The sequence below is a fragment of the Carcharhinus amblyrhynchos genome, chromosome 25, assembly GCF_965287045.1.
Source record: "Carcharhinus amblyrhynchos chromosome 25, sCarAmb.v2.hapA, whole genome shotgun sequence".
Classification (NCBI taxonomy): domain Eukaryota; kingdom Metazoa; phylum Chordata; class Chondrichthyes; order Carcharhiniformes; family Carcharhinidae; genus Carcharhinus; species Carcharhinus amblyrhynchos.
In genome coordinates, this window is record NC_137348.1 from 25085027 (window position 1) to 25103849 (window position 18823).

Consider the following 18823-nt stretch of genomic DNA (forward strand, 5'->3'; position numbering starts at 1 on the left):
ACAAACCTATACTCAGTAAATCATAACAAATGTGAATGCAGCTATTATACTGCCCTTTTTGGGTAGCTTACTGAACAAACTCAAAATACAAACCAATAACTTTAAAATGAAACAAAAATCACTGGAAATTATTTGGAATCATGGAACTACAGATCCAGTTTTTATTATTTTCTGGAAAGGACGAGTGTTGAAAGTTTCCCGTTGGAGGTAATGACATTGCATGTGTGCCATGGTGAAAGCCACAAAATCTTAAAGCAAAGTTTGTGCTAACTTAGTACTGACCTCCAACCTTCCATTACCAGCTATGCTGGGGTAGAGCTGGTGAGAATAAAAGGGGATTAAGCCACTGCTTTAACTTGGGAATGATCCCAGAGAAACAATTTAAATATTAAGCTTGAAAATATCAGTTCACAAGAACAGAGAAAACATTATGCTGAGTATTAAATTACTGAATGGTTATTTTTGATAATCATTGTGGAGTTGGTTAGCTCAGTTCATTGGATGACTGGTTTGTGATTCAGAACTATGCTAACAGTGCAGGCTCAATTCTCATAGTAGCTGAGGTTATTAATGAGGGCCTCACCTTTTCAACTTTGCTTCTCACCAGACCAATGGTCATCTGGGGCTATAGTGACTTCATTCTTGATATTAGATATTTGCGTTTTTTGACTTTCCAGTTAAATTCCAGCTCAAACTTCAACCCATCAACAAAGGGGACTCTCATTTAAACACTTAATAAAGTTAGAAATTAAATTACACACTGTACATATTCCATGGCCTTTAATGATGCATCACTTGAAGGATCATGCTATAGATTTATTTTGTGCACCGTACGTACCACTAGAATTCTGTGAGCCATTGTTATTTTCTTCACATGCGTTTGGCAGTTTAGCTTCATTTCTTTTGCCAAGAGGACTCTCTGCATCTGTATATTTTTTCAGAAATGTTATTAATATTAGATTTATTTTTCAGAAAACATCTTGCCCTGAAAAAAATCATTTCTGGACTGTTTCTTCACTTGTATGCTGAAATTGCAGAAACTTTATCACAGTTAATTTGAAGTCATGTATTTCTTTTACATTTAATTTTTAGTAGAGGAAAAGGATTGTACCCTGTGTAATTATACCTCAAAATCAAAACAAACATATCAAATTATGAAAAAAGCAGGTTTTTCATTTACTTCAGGGATTAATATTTCTTTGAAAAACACAAGATGTTATAAATTTAGCATGGTCTTCTCTAAATACTTAGTATTATAGGGACCATCTTTATAGGATGGAAATAAAATGTCCTGTCCATAATACAGCCCTCATTAACACACATCTGCACTCATGGCACCAGGTCAAACATGGGGAAGTAAACATCCTGCTGATTACTACCTACTGTCCTCCATCAGCTCATGATTCAGTACTCTTCATGTTAAACACCACTTGGAAGAAGCACAGAGGACAACAAGGAGACACAATGTACTCTGGATATAAGGTATCAATGGCCATCACCAGCAATGGTTTAGCTAGATGAGAAGGTTTGTCAGATTTCATGAGCCAACAAAAATAATGACTAAAGAAATGGTAGAGGGAAAAAAGTACAGTATAAGAGAACGTTAGCTCGGAATGTTCAAAAAAAAAGTAAACGTTTCTACAAGCCTTTAAAGAGGAAAAAAACTAAAGTTTGTGTTGTCACAACTAATACTCATGCCACAAACAGTTAAGTACCATCTCCAATGATAGTGACCGCACAAGACGGAGAAAAGAGTCTAACAGCACAATTTAAAGTTCAATAGCATTATTGTCACAGAATTCCCCACAATGAATATTCAGAGTCAATGACTAGAAAATTAACTAGACGAATGACATTAATACTGCTGCTGTAAGAGGTCAGAGATTGTATATTTTACAATTACTAACTTCTGATCTTCCAAAGCCTTCATGTTATCTCCAAAGCACAAGTCAGCAGTGTGATGGAATTCTCCCCATTTTCCTGGGCAAGTTTTGCTCCAAATACACTTGAATCGCGATAGCACTCAAGTCAGAGGGGCTCATATAATTGGCATCCTATCTACTATCTTAAACATTCACTTCCTCTGCCATAAGTTACACCATGACTGAAGTGTTTACCATTTATAACATCCACTACAGCAACTAAGTTGACCTTATTTGACCAGGCTTCCAAAACCACTACCTCCACCACCTAGACGGATAAGGGAGTAAGTGTTTGGGAACACCAGCTCCCCTTAAAGTTGCAGAACTCTTGAACTCCCTCTCTGAGCAGCACTGTGGGTGTACCTACACCACACTGACTGCAGCAATTCAAGGAGGAGGCTCACCACCACATTCTCAAACAGCAATGAGGGTCAGGCAATAAAAATGCTCACCCAGCTAGCAACACCCACATCCCATGAAAGAATACAAAGCAAAAACACTACCAATTTGTTCAGAGTCAAAACCATCTCCCTACCAGCACTATGCAAGTACCTTCACAGCAAAATTATGGTTCAAGATGGTGACGGTCTACCAATTAAGGATGGGTAATAAAAGTTGATCTTGCCAATAATCTCACATTTTATGAATAAATAAAGCACTACTCTTACACATTCTTAAAACTAACTGAAATATGTAGGTAACTTAAATACAGTCTCCAGGTGATTGTGTTACTTATAGCAAGAAGAAATTTATGTTTGGAACATAATACATACCAGAGGATGCATGCAGAGCCACATGTTCCTGGTAGGGAGTGTAATACTTGTAACGCTTGCCACAGTATTCACAGATGTAGCTACCTGTTTCTGGAACAATGAAACAAAATAGTTAGAACCAACAAAGCTGAGCCCAGTTATTAAAAGTTGTTTGGTACTGCAGAATTTGAGTACTGCTGAAATTTTCTTTTGATGAAGCTTTTCATTTTTCACACAACAGGACATTTCTAAGAACATGGGAATGGGGCCTGGGTAAGATTATAATCGGTGCAGACTTGATGGGCCAAATGGCCTCCTTTTGTACTGTAGGGATTCTATGATTCTATGAATATAATGCCAAAGAGTCAATACATTTATCCTATGCGAGAAGGGAGTGCTGACAGGTGGGCAAATGAACTCTTGTAGAGGCACTGGCTTAGAGAATGCACCAATTGATGAACAATTGGTGTTTAGTGGACAGTTATCTGCTAGACACCGTTTAAAATTTAAACGAGGAAACTTGACTCTGGTTGTTCAAAGCATTAGCCTGAAGAATTAACCAGCATATGGCTGTCACATATCTTGCTTAGCTGAAACAGGTGCAACTTGTGTACATGCTTTCTTTGTTAGCAAAGAACAGGGCCGGCCCTCTGTATTAATATACATAGCCTCCACTAAATGCAAATGCACACTGCAAGCCTAACTGACAATCTTAAATTCAATGCCAGCGTAATTTTTAGTACACAGAATTATTTAGCAAACAGTGTTCAATCACAGAATTACAACTACTGCTGAACATTGCGTTTTGAGTTTTGCAAGCATGGACTGGTTGGGTATACGAGCAGTGTAAAGGACATGCTGTTTGGTACAATTTGCTAGTTTTTGGAATGTACCGCCTACACAACTCATACTGGCACTGAAATTCATATATCACATTACTCATTTGTGCAATGGGAAAATGCCTGACTTTACAGCAGTATCCCATTAGAGACAAATACCATTCATTTTTTTACTGTGCACTAGCAGCATGAAACAACTAGCTTCACCTGTAACTCAAATTTTCAAGATACTTTGCCCTTCCAGGATAATCTGAGGTAAATTGTGCACTTTACAGGGCCAAAGATGAGGATAGCCTTAGGCCCATTCATGAGTTTGCACCTTATACTGCACAAAATGGCCTGATCAGGATAACCATTATCCTGCAGGATACCTTTGATGTACCCTATTTCAGCATCAAGCTTGCATGGTCAGCAAATGCTTGTGCCCTGTTTATGAGGTTAATGGTAAGGCCAATCTTATAATACGTTGAGCTGTAAAAGCCCCAACTCTTGTACTGGCCAGCGAAGGCAGATTGCGGTAACCGTGATAGACAACCCCTGACAGACTTCTCAATTAGCACATCAAGAAAAGGGAGGCAATTTCAAAGGCAACTTTGAGTTTAGGATGGAATCCATTAAAACGTGTAAGGAAATTATTACATGCGGCTGCAGATTTTAACACAGCAAAAGTATCATCCACATATTGGAAACATGCAGAGGATAGGAGATTAGGTGTCATTCCATCAAAAACACATTTCTCATGGAATCCAACAAAGATATTTGCAAGAGCAAGGCTGAGAGGGGATTCCATGCCAACACCATCCATTTGGGCTCAACTGTGAGAGTTGCCGAGTTCATAGGTTTGATGAATACTGATTCATACAATGGTGACAGCTCTAGATTGCCATAATAGTGTTGCAGTGCAAATAGCTATGGCTTCCTCAAGTGCAACACTGGTGAATAAGCTAGTAATGTCAAACGAACACATGGAACAATATTGCTATCCATATAAGAGCCCTGCACGGTCTTACAAACACGTATGTGGAAAACTTGCAGTACCAGCCAGTGGGGTGTTAGGTAATGCAAGCCATACCAAAGACTGACAAATACTACCAAATAGCATGTCCCTTCTACTGTTCGCAATTGTCAAGGTACAGGTGGTGTACAACCAGCCCATGCTTGCAAAACTCAAATTATAGTGTCCTACGTTATCCATAATTGGAAAACGTTTGCTAAATAATCCTCTGTCTGCTAAGAATTATGCTGACAACCAATTTAAGATTGCCAGTTGGACCTGCTGTGTGGCACGTGTGTGTACTGGAAGCTACATGTATCAGTATACCAGGTCTTTCTCTTTGCAGACACAAATAACAGGTACACACATTGTGCCCATTATAGTTAAACAAAATAAGTGACAGCCATTTGCTCTTTCACTTCTCAGGACAATGCCTTGATCAGGGTAAAACTGCCTGGTTCTACTTTCAAACGAAGCTTAACAGTTAACTGTCAGTCACCATTACTTTCTGTACTCTCAACTACCCTCAGAAATGGCCTAGAAAGACACTAAGTTCAAGGACAACTATGTATGAGCAATAAATGCTGGCCAACCAATGAACCAAAAAAAAGATCATTTTACTGTTACATGCAAAAGTTTCCAATTCGTTGTAAAGTTTGGGCTTAAGCACCTGTAACATTTTTTTGGAAAATCATTTCAAACATTACTGCTACACTGAGGGATCATATTTTGACTCCTGCTCTCTTCCCAATAGCCAAACATAAACATGAACTTCTGCTCAAGTTTGTCTTGATATTATGCAGCACTAATAAAAATCAAGGCAATGTGACACCTCAACAATTAATCAAATTGCAAAAAATTAATTATTTCCTTCTGTGAATTTACTGGTCTGAACTGAGCTAGGCTCCAATTAGAAAGTTCCAAAGAAATTAAATCCAGCTGAAAGTGACCTTAATTTTACATAATCAAAATATTTCAGTGAGGTGTTAGTAGCTCACTACTTTTTGTTTGCATGTTTAAAACTATATTAGTGACCAACTATAAGCAAATACATCCAAATACTGTAGAAAGTTTCCCTGATCTCACATTAATGGGACTTGCTGTCCATGGGCACTCATCTACTCACATCATGTTGCAAGGTCACCTGTAAACAGCATGAATATAAATAAACCTCAATGTTATTCTACAAAACTTCTACATGAGTGTCACTGAAAATATTATAGAATAGAAACCCTATACTGTAAAAGTAGGCCATTCGGCCCATTGAGCCTGCACCGACAACAATCCCACCCAAGTGGTATCCCTGCAGCTCCATGGATTTACACTGCTGGTCCCCCCAACATTAAGGGGCAATTTAACATGGCTAATCAAAACTAACCTGCACATCTTTGGCGTGCGAGGGGAAATCGGAGCACCTGGACAAAATCCATGCAGACACAGGGAGAACATGCAAACACCACAGACTGTCACCCGAGGCCAGAATTGAACCCAGGTCCCTAGCACTGTGAAGCAACAGAGCAGCAGTGCTAACCACTGTGCCAACCCCAGAATGTAGAAGTTATCTTGAAACTTGCAATCCATGTTTTACATTATCTGTTGATATTAATAGTGCCACCACAGGCTTTTGTTTTAGTCACACAGTCAGTATTATTCAATAATGTACTAAACCATTGCATTAGGCATTTAGAAATCACACGAACAAATCAGGGAACATGATGTGAGCTGGCAAATAGCAGAAGAAGAATGGAGGCAGGGCAGCTTTGGTAGCAAATCCTCAAATATTCCTTTACAGTAAAAACTTTGAAGGGAAAGTTTAATACATAGCGAGTACTGAATTCCTGTCAATGCTTCACAACTGTCACCTCTGTATGAAATAGCTGTAGGATGGGCTTTGGACAGAAAATGACACATATCTTAATCATACCCTGCATCTAGGACTGTAACTGAAGCTAAATGAGATTCTTAATTCTTTCAGAGCCTAGCCACTGGAGAAAGAGCGCCCCAGGGAACCTGGACAAGTTAACAGAGAGGTCAATAATAGCTGCCTAACACCACCCCCTCCTTAGCATTTATGCTGGACACATACTTGTCAAAGTTTAACGCGCAGACTAAGGCTGGTGCTCTGGAAGGAGTACACAGATTCCACTCTGATAACACGGAGATAACAATTAACTTGAAAAACTAAAAGCTATGAAAGATTCTCATACATTCTGTAAAATTTGTAAATGTGCTCAAAACCTGAGACAAATCTTCCTCCTGCAAAAGTCTCTCAAATTAGCCAAAGGCCTAAAATTTCCTCAACAAGACCGAATATGAAGCACACCTTCTAATTTGCATAGCCCTTCCAAACTGCATGGTTTCAACATGCACTTGGCTATACAATCTCATGTCAATGTAAATGATCACGTAATGAAACTGGAAGCAGACTTCCCAAAACGCATATTTTCCCATTAAAAAATAATTCATACTTGATCCAGGGCTGCGAACAGTTTCTTCCACTTGTTCAGTTTTTACCTCTGCTGGTGTGTCAACTGCATGATCATAAGGATCTATAATTAAAAAAAGGTAATTAATTTATACAACACCACAGCACCAAAGAAACAGCAATTATACACCAGCTTTCCTACCTTCAAGAATTAGATTTTCCTTACAGTTCAAAGTGTGTTTGGGATGTCATTGCTAGAGTTTGGTTTTCTAGCATTACACAATGGTAATGTATTCTGAACTCACTGCAATATTACTAAATTGAATTCCCTTACAGTCATAATTTCATTGCTAAGATGAGCAATTTTAGTTTACATGTAAACCAAGAGACATCACAGCATTGAAGATTGATACCTACTATGCCTACAAAGTAAATGTCAAGATTTAATTGGCAGCTTTTCAGGGAAAGCTGAACAGGATCACTTTCACTTGACTGACTCTTGAGTTTGGTTTGGGTAAAATCAAATACGTCATTGTGCCTCGTAAACAGTTGACTGACGAAGAAGATAAAAACAAACAAATTTTGATGGGAGTAGCACAGGTGATCTGAGTTCAACAATGAAGTTAACATCCATGCAAATCCTGACATTGCTCTGAGCAAAATGAATTAAACAATACTCACATATTTGAGGATTCATACAACTGCTATTTTCTGTTTAAATAATTTTACAATTATGATGCATCTTGTGAATAAGGCAAAAGACATTTGATTCTCTTCTTCGCTCCTTCCCCAATTTTGGCCTCTTGGTGACAATATTAAGTACACCCAGGTAAGGTCCTAAATGATAATATTCACTTTACATTGTCTAGCACGGTGCCTCAGCCTCAAATGCTTACTGCTTAGTGCAGCACAGTGAAGACAGTTACTGAACTAGTATACCAGAGACCCAGAGTATTGCTCTGGGTATCGAGGTTCAAATTTCACCATGGCAGATGGTGGATTAAAATCTGGAATTAAAAGTCAAATAATGACCGTAAAACCATTATCGACTGTCATTTAAAAAAACCCATCTGATTTGCTAATGTCCTTAATGAGTGTCTCCTTACCTAGTCTAGCCTACATATGACTGCAGACCCACAACAACATAGTTGGTTCTTCAATGTCCTCTGTGGGAAATTAAGGATGGACAATAAATGGTGGCCCAACCACAGATAACCACATCCCATAACAGAATAGAGAAAAAAGTGCCATATGAAAAATGGCATATAAGCAAGTTGCTCTTAAAGCAGTGCCAAAGTTTCATGTGCCAACCCAATTACTTTCACCCTACCTGTTACATAGCTACAAAATATATAACATTGAAATTTTAAAGACAAAATCCAAAATTAGCACACCCAAGATACATCACAGGCAATTAATTATTTTTCTTACTGGATATGAGTACAAAAATTTCAAATGCACATTTTACTTCGCTATTCAGAGTGAATTTAAGACTAAGTAGGATTTGACAAGCAATCCATTGTGGTTTCCAAATTTTTATGAACTGCAGTACTAGTTTCCTATAATTCCTGTTTTCCACTTTTCTTCTGTTGTGTTCATCTGTCCAGTTCAATTCTTTTAATATGGAATGTACATATAGTATTTTAAAAGGCACAACTGTGAGATGTCTTTTGGTTTGCTATGAACCTTACAGTGAGCATTGATGATTTCACTGTTTTAAGTAAGGTCTCACTTCTCTACTGCAAAGATGTAATTCCAGTACTTTCAACATTTTCTTGCTTGCATTATTGATGAATAAACTGATAAATTCCCCAACAATCCTGAATTTGATACTTATGTTAGCATTTATTAATTTCAGCTTCGGATGTTATTCCCTTTTAATTTTGAAAATATGATTTTTCAACTGACTAAATTTTGCAATGAGACAGGACTGACAACTTAAAAAAAATGCAAGGCCACCTTCCAATCTGAAGCTGAACAAGCAAATAAGACACACTCAGGGGAGTGTGAAGAGAGGGACACTTCTTACAAGTCAATAATCTATCAAAATTCATCACTCTATAAGGAAGAGACATTAAAATGTAAAGTTCTGGATATTGAGCCACAAGTTTCAACTAGCATCAGAAAGAGGTGGCCTACAGGAACTAGAAGAACGTGATGCATACTTACCTGTCTTGAGAACTTTCCTGAAACTTCCGATGGCTGGAGTTACTTGGGATCTGCATCTGCAACACAGTCCAGCTCCTGTGGAATCATGGAGGCCATGTCCCCTCTTAACCACACTAGCTATCGCAAAGCAGCTCACTTTAAAGGGGCCAATAAATTTGACATGTAAGGAAGAAGGTTAAGTGTCCAAGGTAAGTGGTTGGAATTTGAGGGTTGGGGGTGAGTCAGGGTCAGACAGGTCGGGGGGTGGGTGGGGTGTTACAATACTTACCCAGAAATCACATTTTCAGATGGTTCCCAAAACAGGGCAATTGCCCAAAGTTAGCATCTTTGAAATAACAACTGCTTCAGACAAATGCAGCCAAAATCTATTGGAAATACTCAATGGATGAAATAAAACAGGCTGCAACCATTGTAGCAGGATTACAAGTGACACAGGTAGTATCAAGGAAGTTTTCAATGGAGGAAACAGGCTGAAAAGCTGTACTCTCCATTTGGAAAAAATGCATGTCACCCAATTGGAGAAGTTAACCAAAAGAAACCTATCAGTGAACCAAAATCTGGTAATAATTGCAATGTCTTCTACATCAGACCCCATTCCACAAACCCAGCTAATCCAAATAGTCTGCAACTGTTAAACAATCAATACTTCAAGGACAAGCAAAGGACACTTAGTCTTGTGTTCTTTCAACTTTTTTATTGGACTCTTAACTTCCCTTATTTCTGATACCCATATGTGATGTCACCTTTCCTTCCCCTCTCAGGTTTATTAGTTAATACACTTGCTCTTTTAACTCAAGACAACCTTGTTTGATTGGCTCCTTATTGCTCAATGCATAAATAAATACATTTTGATTTGAAAAAGGCACATCCTTGTGAAAAAGAAACTTAAACCTTTGTTGTGACCAACCAACAAGACTGAATGCAGGGGAGCCAGTTCATTCCTTCTCACCTGGTCATAACAAAATGTATACATCTGTCCTAATCCATAATAAAATGAAGCAACTACTTTGCAAATACATACCATCGACTGCGTGCAAATCCCGGTGTTCTTGGAAACAGCTGTAATATTTGTATTTTTTGCCACAGATGTCGCACATGTATCTAAAATTCTCTGAAAATCAAGGGAGGAAGCATGTCAATAAATTTGGCTCGATTTCCATTCCCTTAAAACAATGCCAAATTTTAGAGAATTAAGATCTTATACTTCAGAATTACAATTTTTTGAGATTATTACTGCACTAGTTCTCTCCCATGTTTATACTCGCTAATGGACATTTTTTGCCGGCTTTGTAGAAGGAGTGGGGTTGTAAATCTTGTTGGACATAGAGACCTGGTCAAGTCCTTTAATCATGTTACAGCTGATCAAAATAGTTGCCTACTGTTTGAAAATGTTACATACATCTTATAAAGATTGAATTATCTGTAATTAAGTATCTTTGCATGCGCTTTCATTGTTGCAGCAAACCAAGAGGTCACCTACAAGCTGGCAAAGAAAAACGTGGATGGGAATCACAAATACAAACTACGAACTTTTCTCCCACGTTACGAGGAGCAGTGCCCAGAAAGTTCATGCTGCTCTAAAACATGCCTATTGAATTTGTCAACATTCAAAGTCTGGCCCCATGCATAAAGAATAATCATTGGTTCAACAGTCAAGACATCTGGTGGAGGAAGGAATAGTTGGTGCCTTTAGGATCAGAATTTTCAAAAGGAAATCCCTCTGTTCAGAGATGGGGAAAACAGTCAACAAGAATTTCTGTCCCTTGCATTATCACCACAAAGAAAACCCTTTACACAAACTGCTATTAAACTCATGCCTCATACTTAAGACATTGTGGCAGAAAAGTGAGAAAAAAAATTAAACAGAGCCTCAAAACTTGTTTAATTTCTTCTTTCAGTTCATGTCCGGGAACAGGCTGCATTCAATACTGAAGAGCCAACCAGAGGCTAATTGTAATGCAGGCAATTTAAATCATATGGTGAAGGAAAAATCCCAACTCTAGCTTCCATCATCTCCCTGCAAATTAATCTGCTTTTTTGTTGGACATGTGCAGAATGTATACTTAAATCCAACTTCATTTGCAAGATATAAAAGACAGGGAAGCAACAATAGCAGCTTGCTCCTGGGTTGCAAGTGGCAGTATACAGATTAGTCTTTTCCAGAAACTAAATCAATTCACAATTGACTGATTAACGTGATCCTGTATTCAACTTTCTGTCTGACCTGAAGTACTTGGGTTTTGAAGGTAAATTGGACTTAAAAGTCTCACTGGAAATTAAGCAACACCATTCTTTCTTCCTACTTTCTATCATTTTAGAAATTCACATCTTGTCCTCTGAGAGAGCTTAAAATAGGCCGGTTTTTATAAAAAGTTACTTGATGTGGGAATTCAATACAATCAGCACTGTTTAGTACCAGAATGTCCCAGAGGCAAAAATGAAAATAGTTCTAAAATCTGGCTGCTGACTTCAACTGATACAGGCATCAATAAGGATCAACTACAACTTCAAGTGCAATAATAGTTGAATTGACACACAACTCAACTCAGCAACTTAATATGAGAAGAGTTTCAAAACCATCAATTTCAAAACTGGATGCAGGAACAGTAAAAAAAAATTTAAAAACCTTTATGAAGAAGATTTTTAAAAACCTAACGTTGACCAACAGAAATAAAAAAAAACTACAGGAATAAAAGAACAAAACCAACAAACAGAAAACCTAGGTTGACGACCTTGCATCATTGTTTCTCTCTTCAAAAATGATGTCAAACTTAAGTCTTTTCAGCATTTTCTCGTTTTTTATTTCAAGTTTCAAAGTTTATTTATTAGGGGCACAAGTGGGCTTCTATTAACACTGCAATGAAACTGCAATGTTTGAGGTGAGGGATGCTGTCAGTGTCCCTGATGATTTCATCTGTGAGAGGTGCATCCATCTTCAGCTCCTCAAACTGCATTGGGGTGCTGGAAATGGAAAAGCTATGGATCATTCGGGAGGCAGAGGTGATCACAGAAAGAAGCTTCAGAGATTTAGATATTCCAAAGAATGAAGATAGATGGGTGACGGTGAGAGGGGCTGAGAGGAAGCAGCCACTGCAGGGATCCCCTGTGGTCATTCCCCTCGGCAACAAGCATACCGCGTTGGATACTGCTGAGGGGGACGACCTACCAGTGGTAAGCCAAAGTGACCAGATCTCCAGCACTGAGTCCATCCCTGTGCCTCAGGAGGGAAGGGAGGAGAGCAGGAGAACAATAGTTATTGGGGACGCAATGGTTAGGAGGGACAGATAGGAGGTGCTGCAGCAGCAAAAGAGGCTCACCGATGGTATGGCCTCCCGGGTGCCAAGGTACGTGATGTCTCGGACCGTGTTTTCAGGATCCTTAAGGGGGAGGGGGATCAGTTGCAGGTTGTGGTGCACATCAGTACCAACGACAAATAGGAGGGGGGATGGGGAGTTAAAACAGGAATTTAGGGAGCTAGAATGGGAACTGAGAGCCAGGACAAAGCATGTTGTCATCTCTGGTTTGTTGCCAGTGCCACATGTTAGCAAGTTGAGGAACAGGGAGAGAGTGCAGATGAACATGTGGCTGCAGGGATAGGGAAGGTGGGATCTGTACAAACAGGATGGTTTGCACCTGAACCAGTGGGGTACCTATATCCTGGGAGGGAAATGTGCTATGACTCTTCGGGGGTGGGGTTTAAAACTAATTTGTTAGGGGAATGGGTAAACAAGCCAGTGTTGAAAGGAGTGAGGTACTGAGGAAGGTATCAAGGTCGCAAGAGTGTACAGGCAGACAGGATGGTGGGTTGAAGTGTATCTACTTCAATGCAAGGAGCATCCGGAATAAGGTAAGTGAACTTGGACCATGGATTGGTACTTGGGACTACGATGTTGTGGCCATTACAGAGACATGGTTATAACAGGGACAGGAATGGTTGTTGGCAGTTCCGGGGTATAGATGTTTCAGTAAGAGTAGGGAAAGTGGTAAAAGAGGTGAGTTGTAGCACTGTTAATCAAGGATAATTTAACAGCTGCTGAAAGGCAGTTCGAGTGGGATTTGACTACCGAGGTAATATGGGCTGAATTAGAAATAGGAAAGGAGCAGTCACATTGTTAGGCATTTTCTATAGGCCCCCAAATAGTAACACAGATATGGAGGAGGAGATGGCAAAGCAGATTATGGAGACGTGTGAAGTTCACAGGGTAGTTATCATGGGTGACTTTAACTTTCCAAATATTGATTTGAACCTTTACATGTTGAATAGTTTGGATGGGGCACTTTTTGTACAGTGTGCAGGAGGGTTTCCTGAGACAATGTGAATAAGCCAACAAGAGGTGGGGCCACACTGGATTTGATACTGGGTAATGAACCGGGCCAAGTGTTAGATTTGTTTGTGGGAGAGCATTTTAGAGATAGTGACCACAATTCGGTGTCTTTCATTATTGCAATGGAGAGGGATATGGTCACACAGCAGGGCAAGATTTATAATTGGGGCATGGGTAATTATGATGCGATTAGGCAAGAATTAAGGAGCATAAGATGGGAACAGAAACTGTCAAGAATAGGCACAAATGAAAAGTGGAGTTTTTCAAGGAACAAATACTGCATGTTCTTGATAGGTACGTCCCTGTTAGGCAGGGAGGAAATGGCTGAGTGAGGTAACCATGGTTCACAAAGGAGGTTGAATATCTTGTCAAGAGGAAAAAGGAAGCATATATAAGGATGAGAAAACAAGGTTCAGTTGGGTCACTTGAGGGTTACAAGGTAGCAAGGAATGAGTTAAAAAAAAGAGCTTAGGAGAGCTGGAAGGGGGCAAGAGAAGTCCTTGGCCGGTCGGATCAAGGAAAACCCCAGGGTTTTTTACTCTCCTGAGAAATAAAAGAATGATCAGGGTGAGATTAGGGTCGGTCAAAGATAGCATGGGGAATTTGTGCATGGAGTCAGAAGAGATAGGTGAAGTGTTGAATGAATACTTTTCTTCAGTGTTCACTAAAGAGAAGGGCCATGTTTTTGAGGATGTGTGAGAGATACAGGCTGATAGGATGGAGGAGGTAGATGTTCTGAGGGAAGATGCATCAGCAATTTTGAAAAACTTGAGGGTCAGTAAGTGCCCTGGGCGAGATGGGATACATCCTAGGATACTTTGGGAGGCAAGGGATGAGATTGCAGAGCCTTCAGCTTTGATCTTGGGTCTTCACTGTCAATGGGGATTGTGCCAGAGGACTGGAGAGTGGCGAATGTTGTTCCTCTCCAAGAAAGGAAATAGGAATGACCCTGGTAATTGTAGGCCAGCTAGTCTTACTTCAGTAGTCGGTAAACTAATAGAAAAAGGTCCTGAGAGATAGGATTTATGACCATTTGGAAAGATGCAGCTTAATCCAGGATAGTCAGCACAGATTCATGAGGCGTAAGTCTTGCCTCACAAATTTGATTGAATTCTTTGAGGAGGTAACTAAGTGTGTAGATGAAGGTAGAGCAGTTGATGTCATATACATGGATTTTAGTAAGGCATTTGATAAGGCTCCCCATTGTAGGCTAATGAAGAAAGTAAGAAGGGTGGGATAGAAGGAAATTTGGCCAACTGGATAAGTAACTGGCTATCTCATGGAAGTCAGAGGGTAGTGGTGGAAGGAAAATTTTGAGGGGCCAGTTACCAGTGGTGTACAACAGGGATCAGAGCTGGGTCCTCTGCTATTTGTGATTTTTATCAATGACTCGGGCTGAAGGGTGGATTAGTAAATTTGCTGATGATGCCAAGATTGGTGGAGTAGTGGGTGAGGTGGAGGGCTCTTGCAGGCTGCAAAGAGACATTGATAGGATGCAGAACTGGGCCGAAAAGTAGATGGAGTTTAACCCTGATAAGTGCGAGGTGGATTCGTTTTGGTAGGACAAATTTGAATGCGGATTACAGGGTCAATGGCAGGGTTCTGAGGAATGTGGAGAATCAGCAAGATCTTGGGGTTCACTCAAAGGGTGGTGAATCTCTGGAATTCTCTGCCCGTTGAAGTGGTGGAGGCTGCCTCGCTAAATATTTTTAAGAAGCGGGTTGATGGGTTCTTGATAAGAGAGGGGATTAAGGGTTATGGGGAGAGGGCGGGAAAGTGGAACTGAGCCACAACAGATCAGCCATGATCTTATTGAATGGCGGGGCAGGCTCGAAGGGCTAGATGGCCTACTCCTGCTCCTATTTCTTATGTTCTTATGTTCTTATATCCACAGATCTCTGAAGGTTGCCACTCAAGTGGATAGAATCGTGAAGATGGCTTATAGTGTGTTAGTGTTTATGAACAGGGGGCTTGAGTTTAAGACTGTGGGGTTATGCTGCAACTATACAGGACCTTGGTGAGACCGCATTTGGAATATTGAGTGCAGTTCTGGTCACCTCACTATAAAGGAGGATGTGGAAGCTTTGGAGAGAGTGCAGAGGAGATTTACCAGGATGCTGCCTGGTTTGGAAGGTAGGTCTTTCTAGAAAGGTTGAGGGAGCTGGGCCTTTTCTCTTTAGAGCGGAGGAGAATGAGAGGCAACTTAATTGAAGTCTATAAAATGATGAGGGGGGTAGATAGAGTGGACGTTCAGAGACTATTTCCTCAGGTGGACTACTAGGGGACATAACTATAAAGTTCTTGGTGGGAGATATAGGAGGGATGTCCGAGGTAGGTTCTTTACTCAGAGTGGTTGGGGTGTGGGATGCACTGCCTGCTGTGATAGTGGAGTCGGACACTTTAGAAACTTTCAAGGTGTTATTGGACAGGCACATGGAGCAGACCAGAATGATAGGGAGTGGGATAGCTTCATCTTGGGTTCAGATATAGCTCGGCGCAACATTGAGGGCCGAAGAGTCTGTACTGTGCTGTATTATTGTACGTTCGTGTGAAAATCCCCTAGTCGCCATTCTGCGGTGCCTGTTTGTGTACACTGAAGGGGAATTTAGCATGGCCAATGCACCTAACCAGCACGTTGTTTGGACTGTGAAAGGAAACTGGAACACCTGGAGGAAACCCATTCTGACATGGGGAGAATGTGCATATTCTGCACAGACAGTGACCCAAGCCAGGAATCGAACGTGGGTCCCTGGTACTGTGAAGCAGCAGTGCTAACTACTGCGCCACTACGCTGCCCTTCAAATGGTCAGCTTCTGCAGTATTTTGCTTTTACGTTACAATTAACGAGCTGAAGATTTGTTTCCAGGTGTAATCTACAGAGCTGACAACAAATGCATGGGCAGTGTGGGCGAAGGAATGAGGACAAAGAAATATTCCAAAATTACAGTAGAAAAATGGACTAGAGGAGTTCATGGAGTTTGTCTGGCTGCCTTAAAAAAGACAACAGTAATGATTTCTGCTGACTGGAAGGCAACCTTTTCAAATGTATGACAAATGGTTAAGGAACTGCCAGTACTCGATGCCAACAACCAGACAAAATTAATGGTTGGAATTTTCCGGCCGCTCACGTCGGTGAGATTTTCTGCCCCCGCTGACAGTGGGCTGCATCTGCCACCATGAAAATGCAGGGGATGGCGCAAATTCCACCCAATCCATCAACGGGATTATAAAAATGGAACTGCAGCATTTTAAAAGAGCAATAAATTAACACAAATACATTGTGAATCATGTTACCCTGACGTAACAGCCCTGTTATTCAGCAAGAATTGGGTAGTTTGGTCTCATCCAAAATTGGTTGAATTACATTCAAACCTCAATTTCTGATATATTGCATTAGCCCTGGGTGATGCTGGATAAAAACAAATACTTCTTTACCACATGTCACAGAAAGGTTTCGTTTAATGACTCACTCTGTATTAATAACAATATATACTAGGGGGTTAATTCCCTTGTGCCCCATTAGGAAGTCATATATTTGGCTTCTTAAGTATTGACTAGGAATTTCAACAAAAAGAGAAGTAATAAGCTGCCGCACACATGGATTAACGTCAAACATGAGGCAGATTTTATTTAGGAGATGTTGCTCATCCAAGGTCCAAGATGGAAGTGCCCCAAAAGCCTAATAAACGCCACTGCTTATGTCACTACAGGTAACGTGACATTCTACCAGCAGAGATGCAACTATTTTATATACATAAGCGCTTCTTAAAAGAAAAACATAAGAGATTATACTGTGAAGCAATTGCCCTATTTGGAGCTGCTCTCACTGCAAACAAGGATCTTGAAAAATAACCTCTTCGATGGAAGATATTTTCAAGAAAGAAAATATCTCAGTCCATTTTGAGTGTTAAACGCAATGGTCTGCTACATCTTGCATAATTATTGTTCTATTGTTATTGCTCAAATCTAAATCCAAAGCCAAAAGTTTGAAATAAATGCATGCACAAAAGAATAACTCATGTAATTTCTACTTAAAAATATTCAATATTTTCACATTCATGCAGAATTAACTTTAAATTAATTTTTGTTGTGAGAATGACACAAAAGATCTATAAATCACAGTCATCTTGGAAATCTATACATTTCAAAACTAGACATTCTTCCAGCCACTCCACAGCATGAAATCATTTAGTTGCAGGAAGAGATAACAAAAAGCAAGAACGTCACAAGTAGCTATTGTAAATAGCATAGCACATGATACAGAACTGGAGAAGGGCAATTATTTTATTTATAGGTTATTCCGTGAATTCATGCAACTTTGCCCTTACCCAGCAAAACAAATTCACAACATCATCTTCAATCCAGAAATCGTGTAAAGGTAGAAGCCCTGTAAATTTCCAAGACCAAAAAGATGGCATGTACACCTACAAAATGTATTTCTGTCATCCTGCTCACCCTCAGAACAAACTTGGCATTGACCAGGTTTTTAAAGCAAAAGATTAGCTACATCCATCAAATTCCACGTGAACATATTAGCACACCAAACTCAACCAATGTAGCAATAAATTCTCTCAGGTTTTACAAGTGGGGTAATATAAAATAAAGTGAAATTTAAAAAAAAACTAAAAATCAAATGTTTGCGCATACTGCCAGCCAATGTTTCACTCTATGTGGGCACCAGTGATGAAAATGGTAAATCTAAGTTTGTCATGTTATCTTCCATCCTATAGATATGCCACCATTGACGGGTAAATGTGGTAACTGCATGGCCTTATTGCAAAGGCAGTTCCTATTATAGCAGCTAATGAAGGAATTTATAATGGATTATATATTGAGGAATGTTACATTTTAAAACTGAAACAAAATTACATTGGTTCATCATATTGCAAATACTCCTACCCTCTAAAATTCCTTCACCAGTAAACACATTTGGTTCTGACCACCCTGGTGTGCAAATCCACAGGAGATTGACTCATTGCTAAAAAACAGAAGGCTTTAAGTGAAGACAAATCAGCTAAACATACTTCCTGCTTTGAAAATAGACTGCGGAAAAGTTATTTTTAGTTGCCGTTTTTATTGCACTTAAAACGTGTTTGTGTATGGCCAGTTTCTTTATTTAATTTCTCTCTCTATTAAGCCAAGAAGTCTTGAATTTTGTGAAGTGACTTTCACGGATAGCTACAAAGGAAATAAGCAGAGAACAGAGTTCAAAGGTTTCACCATAATGACTGGAAGGAGACAGCAGCATCTCACTTGGTTCAGTTCTGGAACTTTTTTTTAAACTGTCAATAATTCCAACATGCCCCTGAAGGGAGCTGTGTCGAAGTTTGCAGATGATACCAAACAGAAGGCACGGTAGCATAGTGGTTAGCGCTGTTGCTTCACAGCTCCAGGGAC

General features: G+C 39.8%; 2 protein-coding genes across 8 annotated transcripts in view; one reads left to right on the forward strand and one right to left on the reverse strand.

The window, feature by feature from the left end:
- The window catches only part of LOC145358204 (uncharacterized), a 131843-nt gene extending 121217 nt beyond the window's left edge, over positions 1 to 10626 (forward strand). Inside the window, exon 23 of the mRNA XM_080212002.1 lies at positions 10562 to 10626. The gene's annotated coding sequence lies outside the window, so the exon portion shown is untranslated. The remainder of the gene's footprint in view (positions 1 to 10561) is intronic.
- The window catches only part of znf618 (zinc finger protein 618), a 129888-nt gene that overhangs the window by 13339 nt on the left and 97726 nt on the right, over positions 1 to 18823 (reverse strand). For all 7 annotated transcript variants that reach the window (XM_080211996.1, XM_080211991.1, XM_080211995.1 and 4 more), the window contains 4 exons: positions 10123 to 10212; positions 6976 to 7056; positions 2696 to 2785; positions 839 to 925 (listed from right to left, as the gene is read on the reverse strand). In XM_080211996.1, the coding sequence (XP_080068122.1) occupies positions 839 to 925; positions 2696 to 2785; positions 6976 to 7056; positions 10123 to 10212 (348 nt within the window). The remainder of the gene's footprint in view (positions 1 to 838; positions 926 to 2695; positions 2786 to 6975; positions 7057 to 10122; positions 10213 to 18823) is intronic.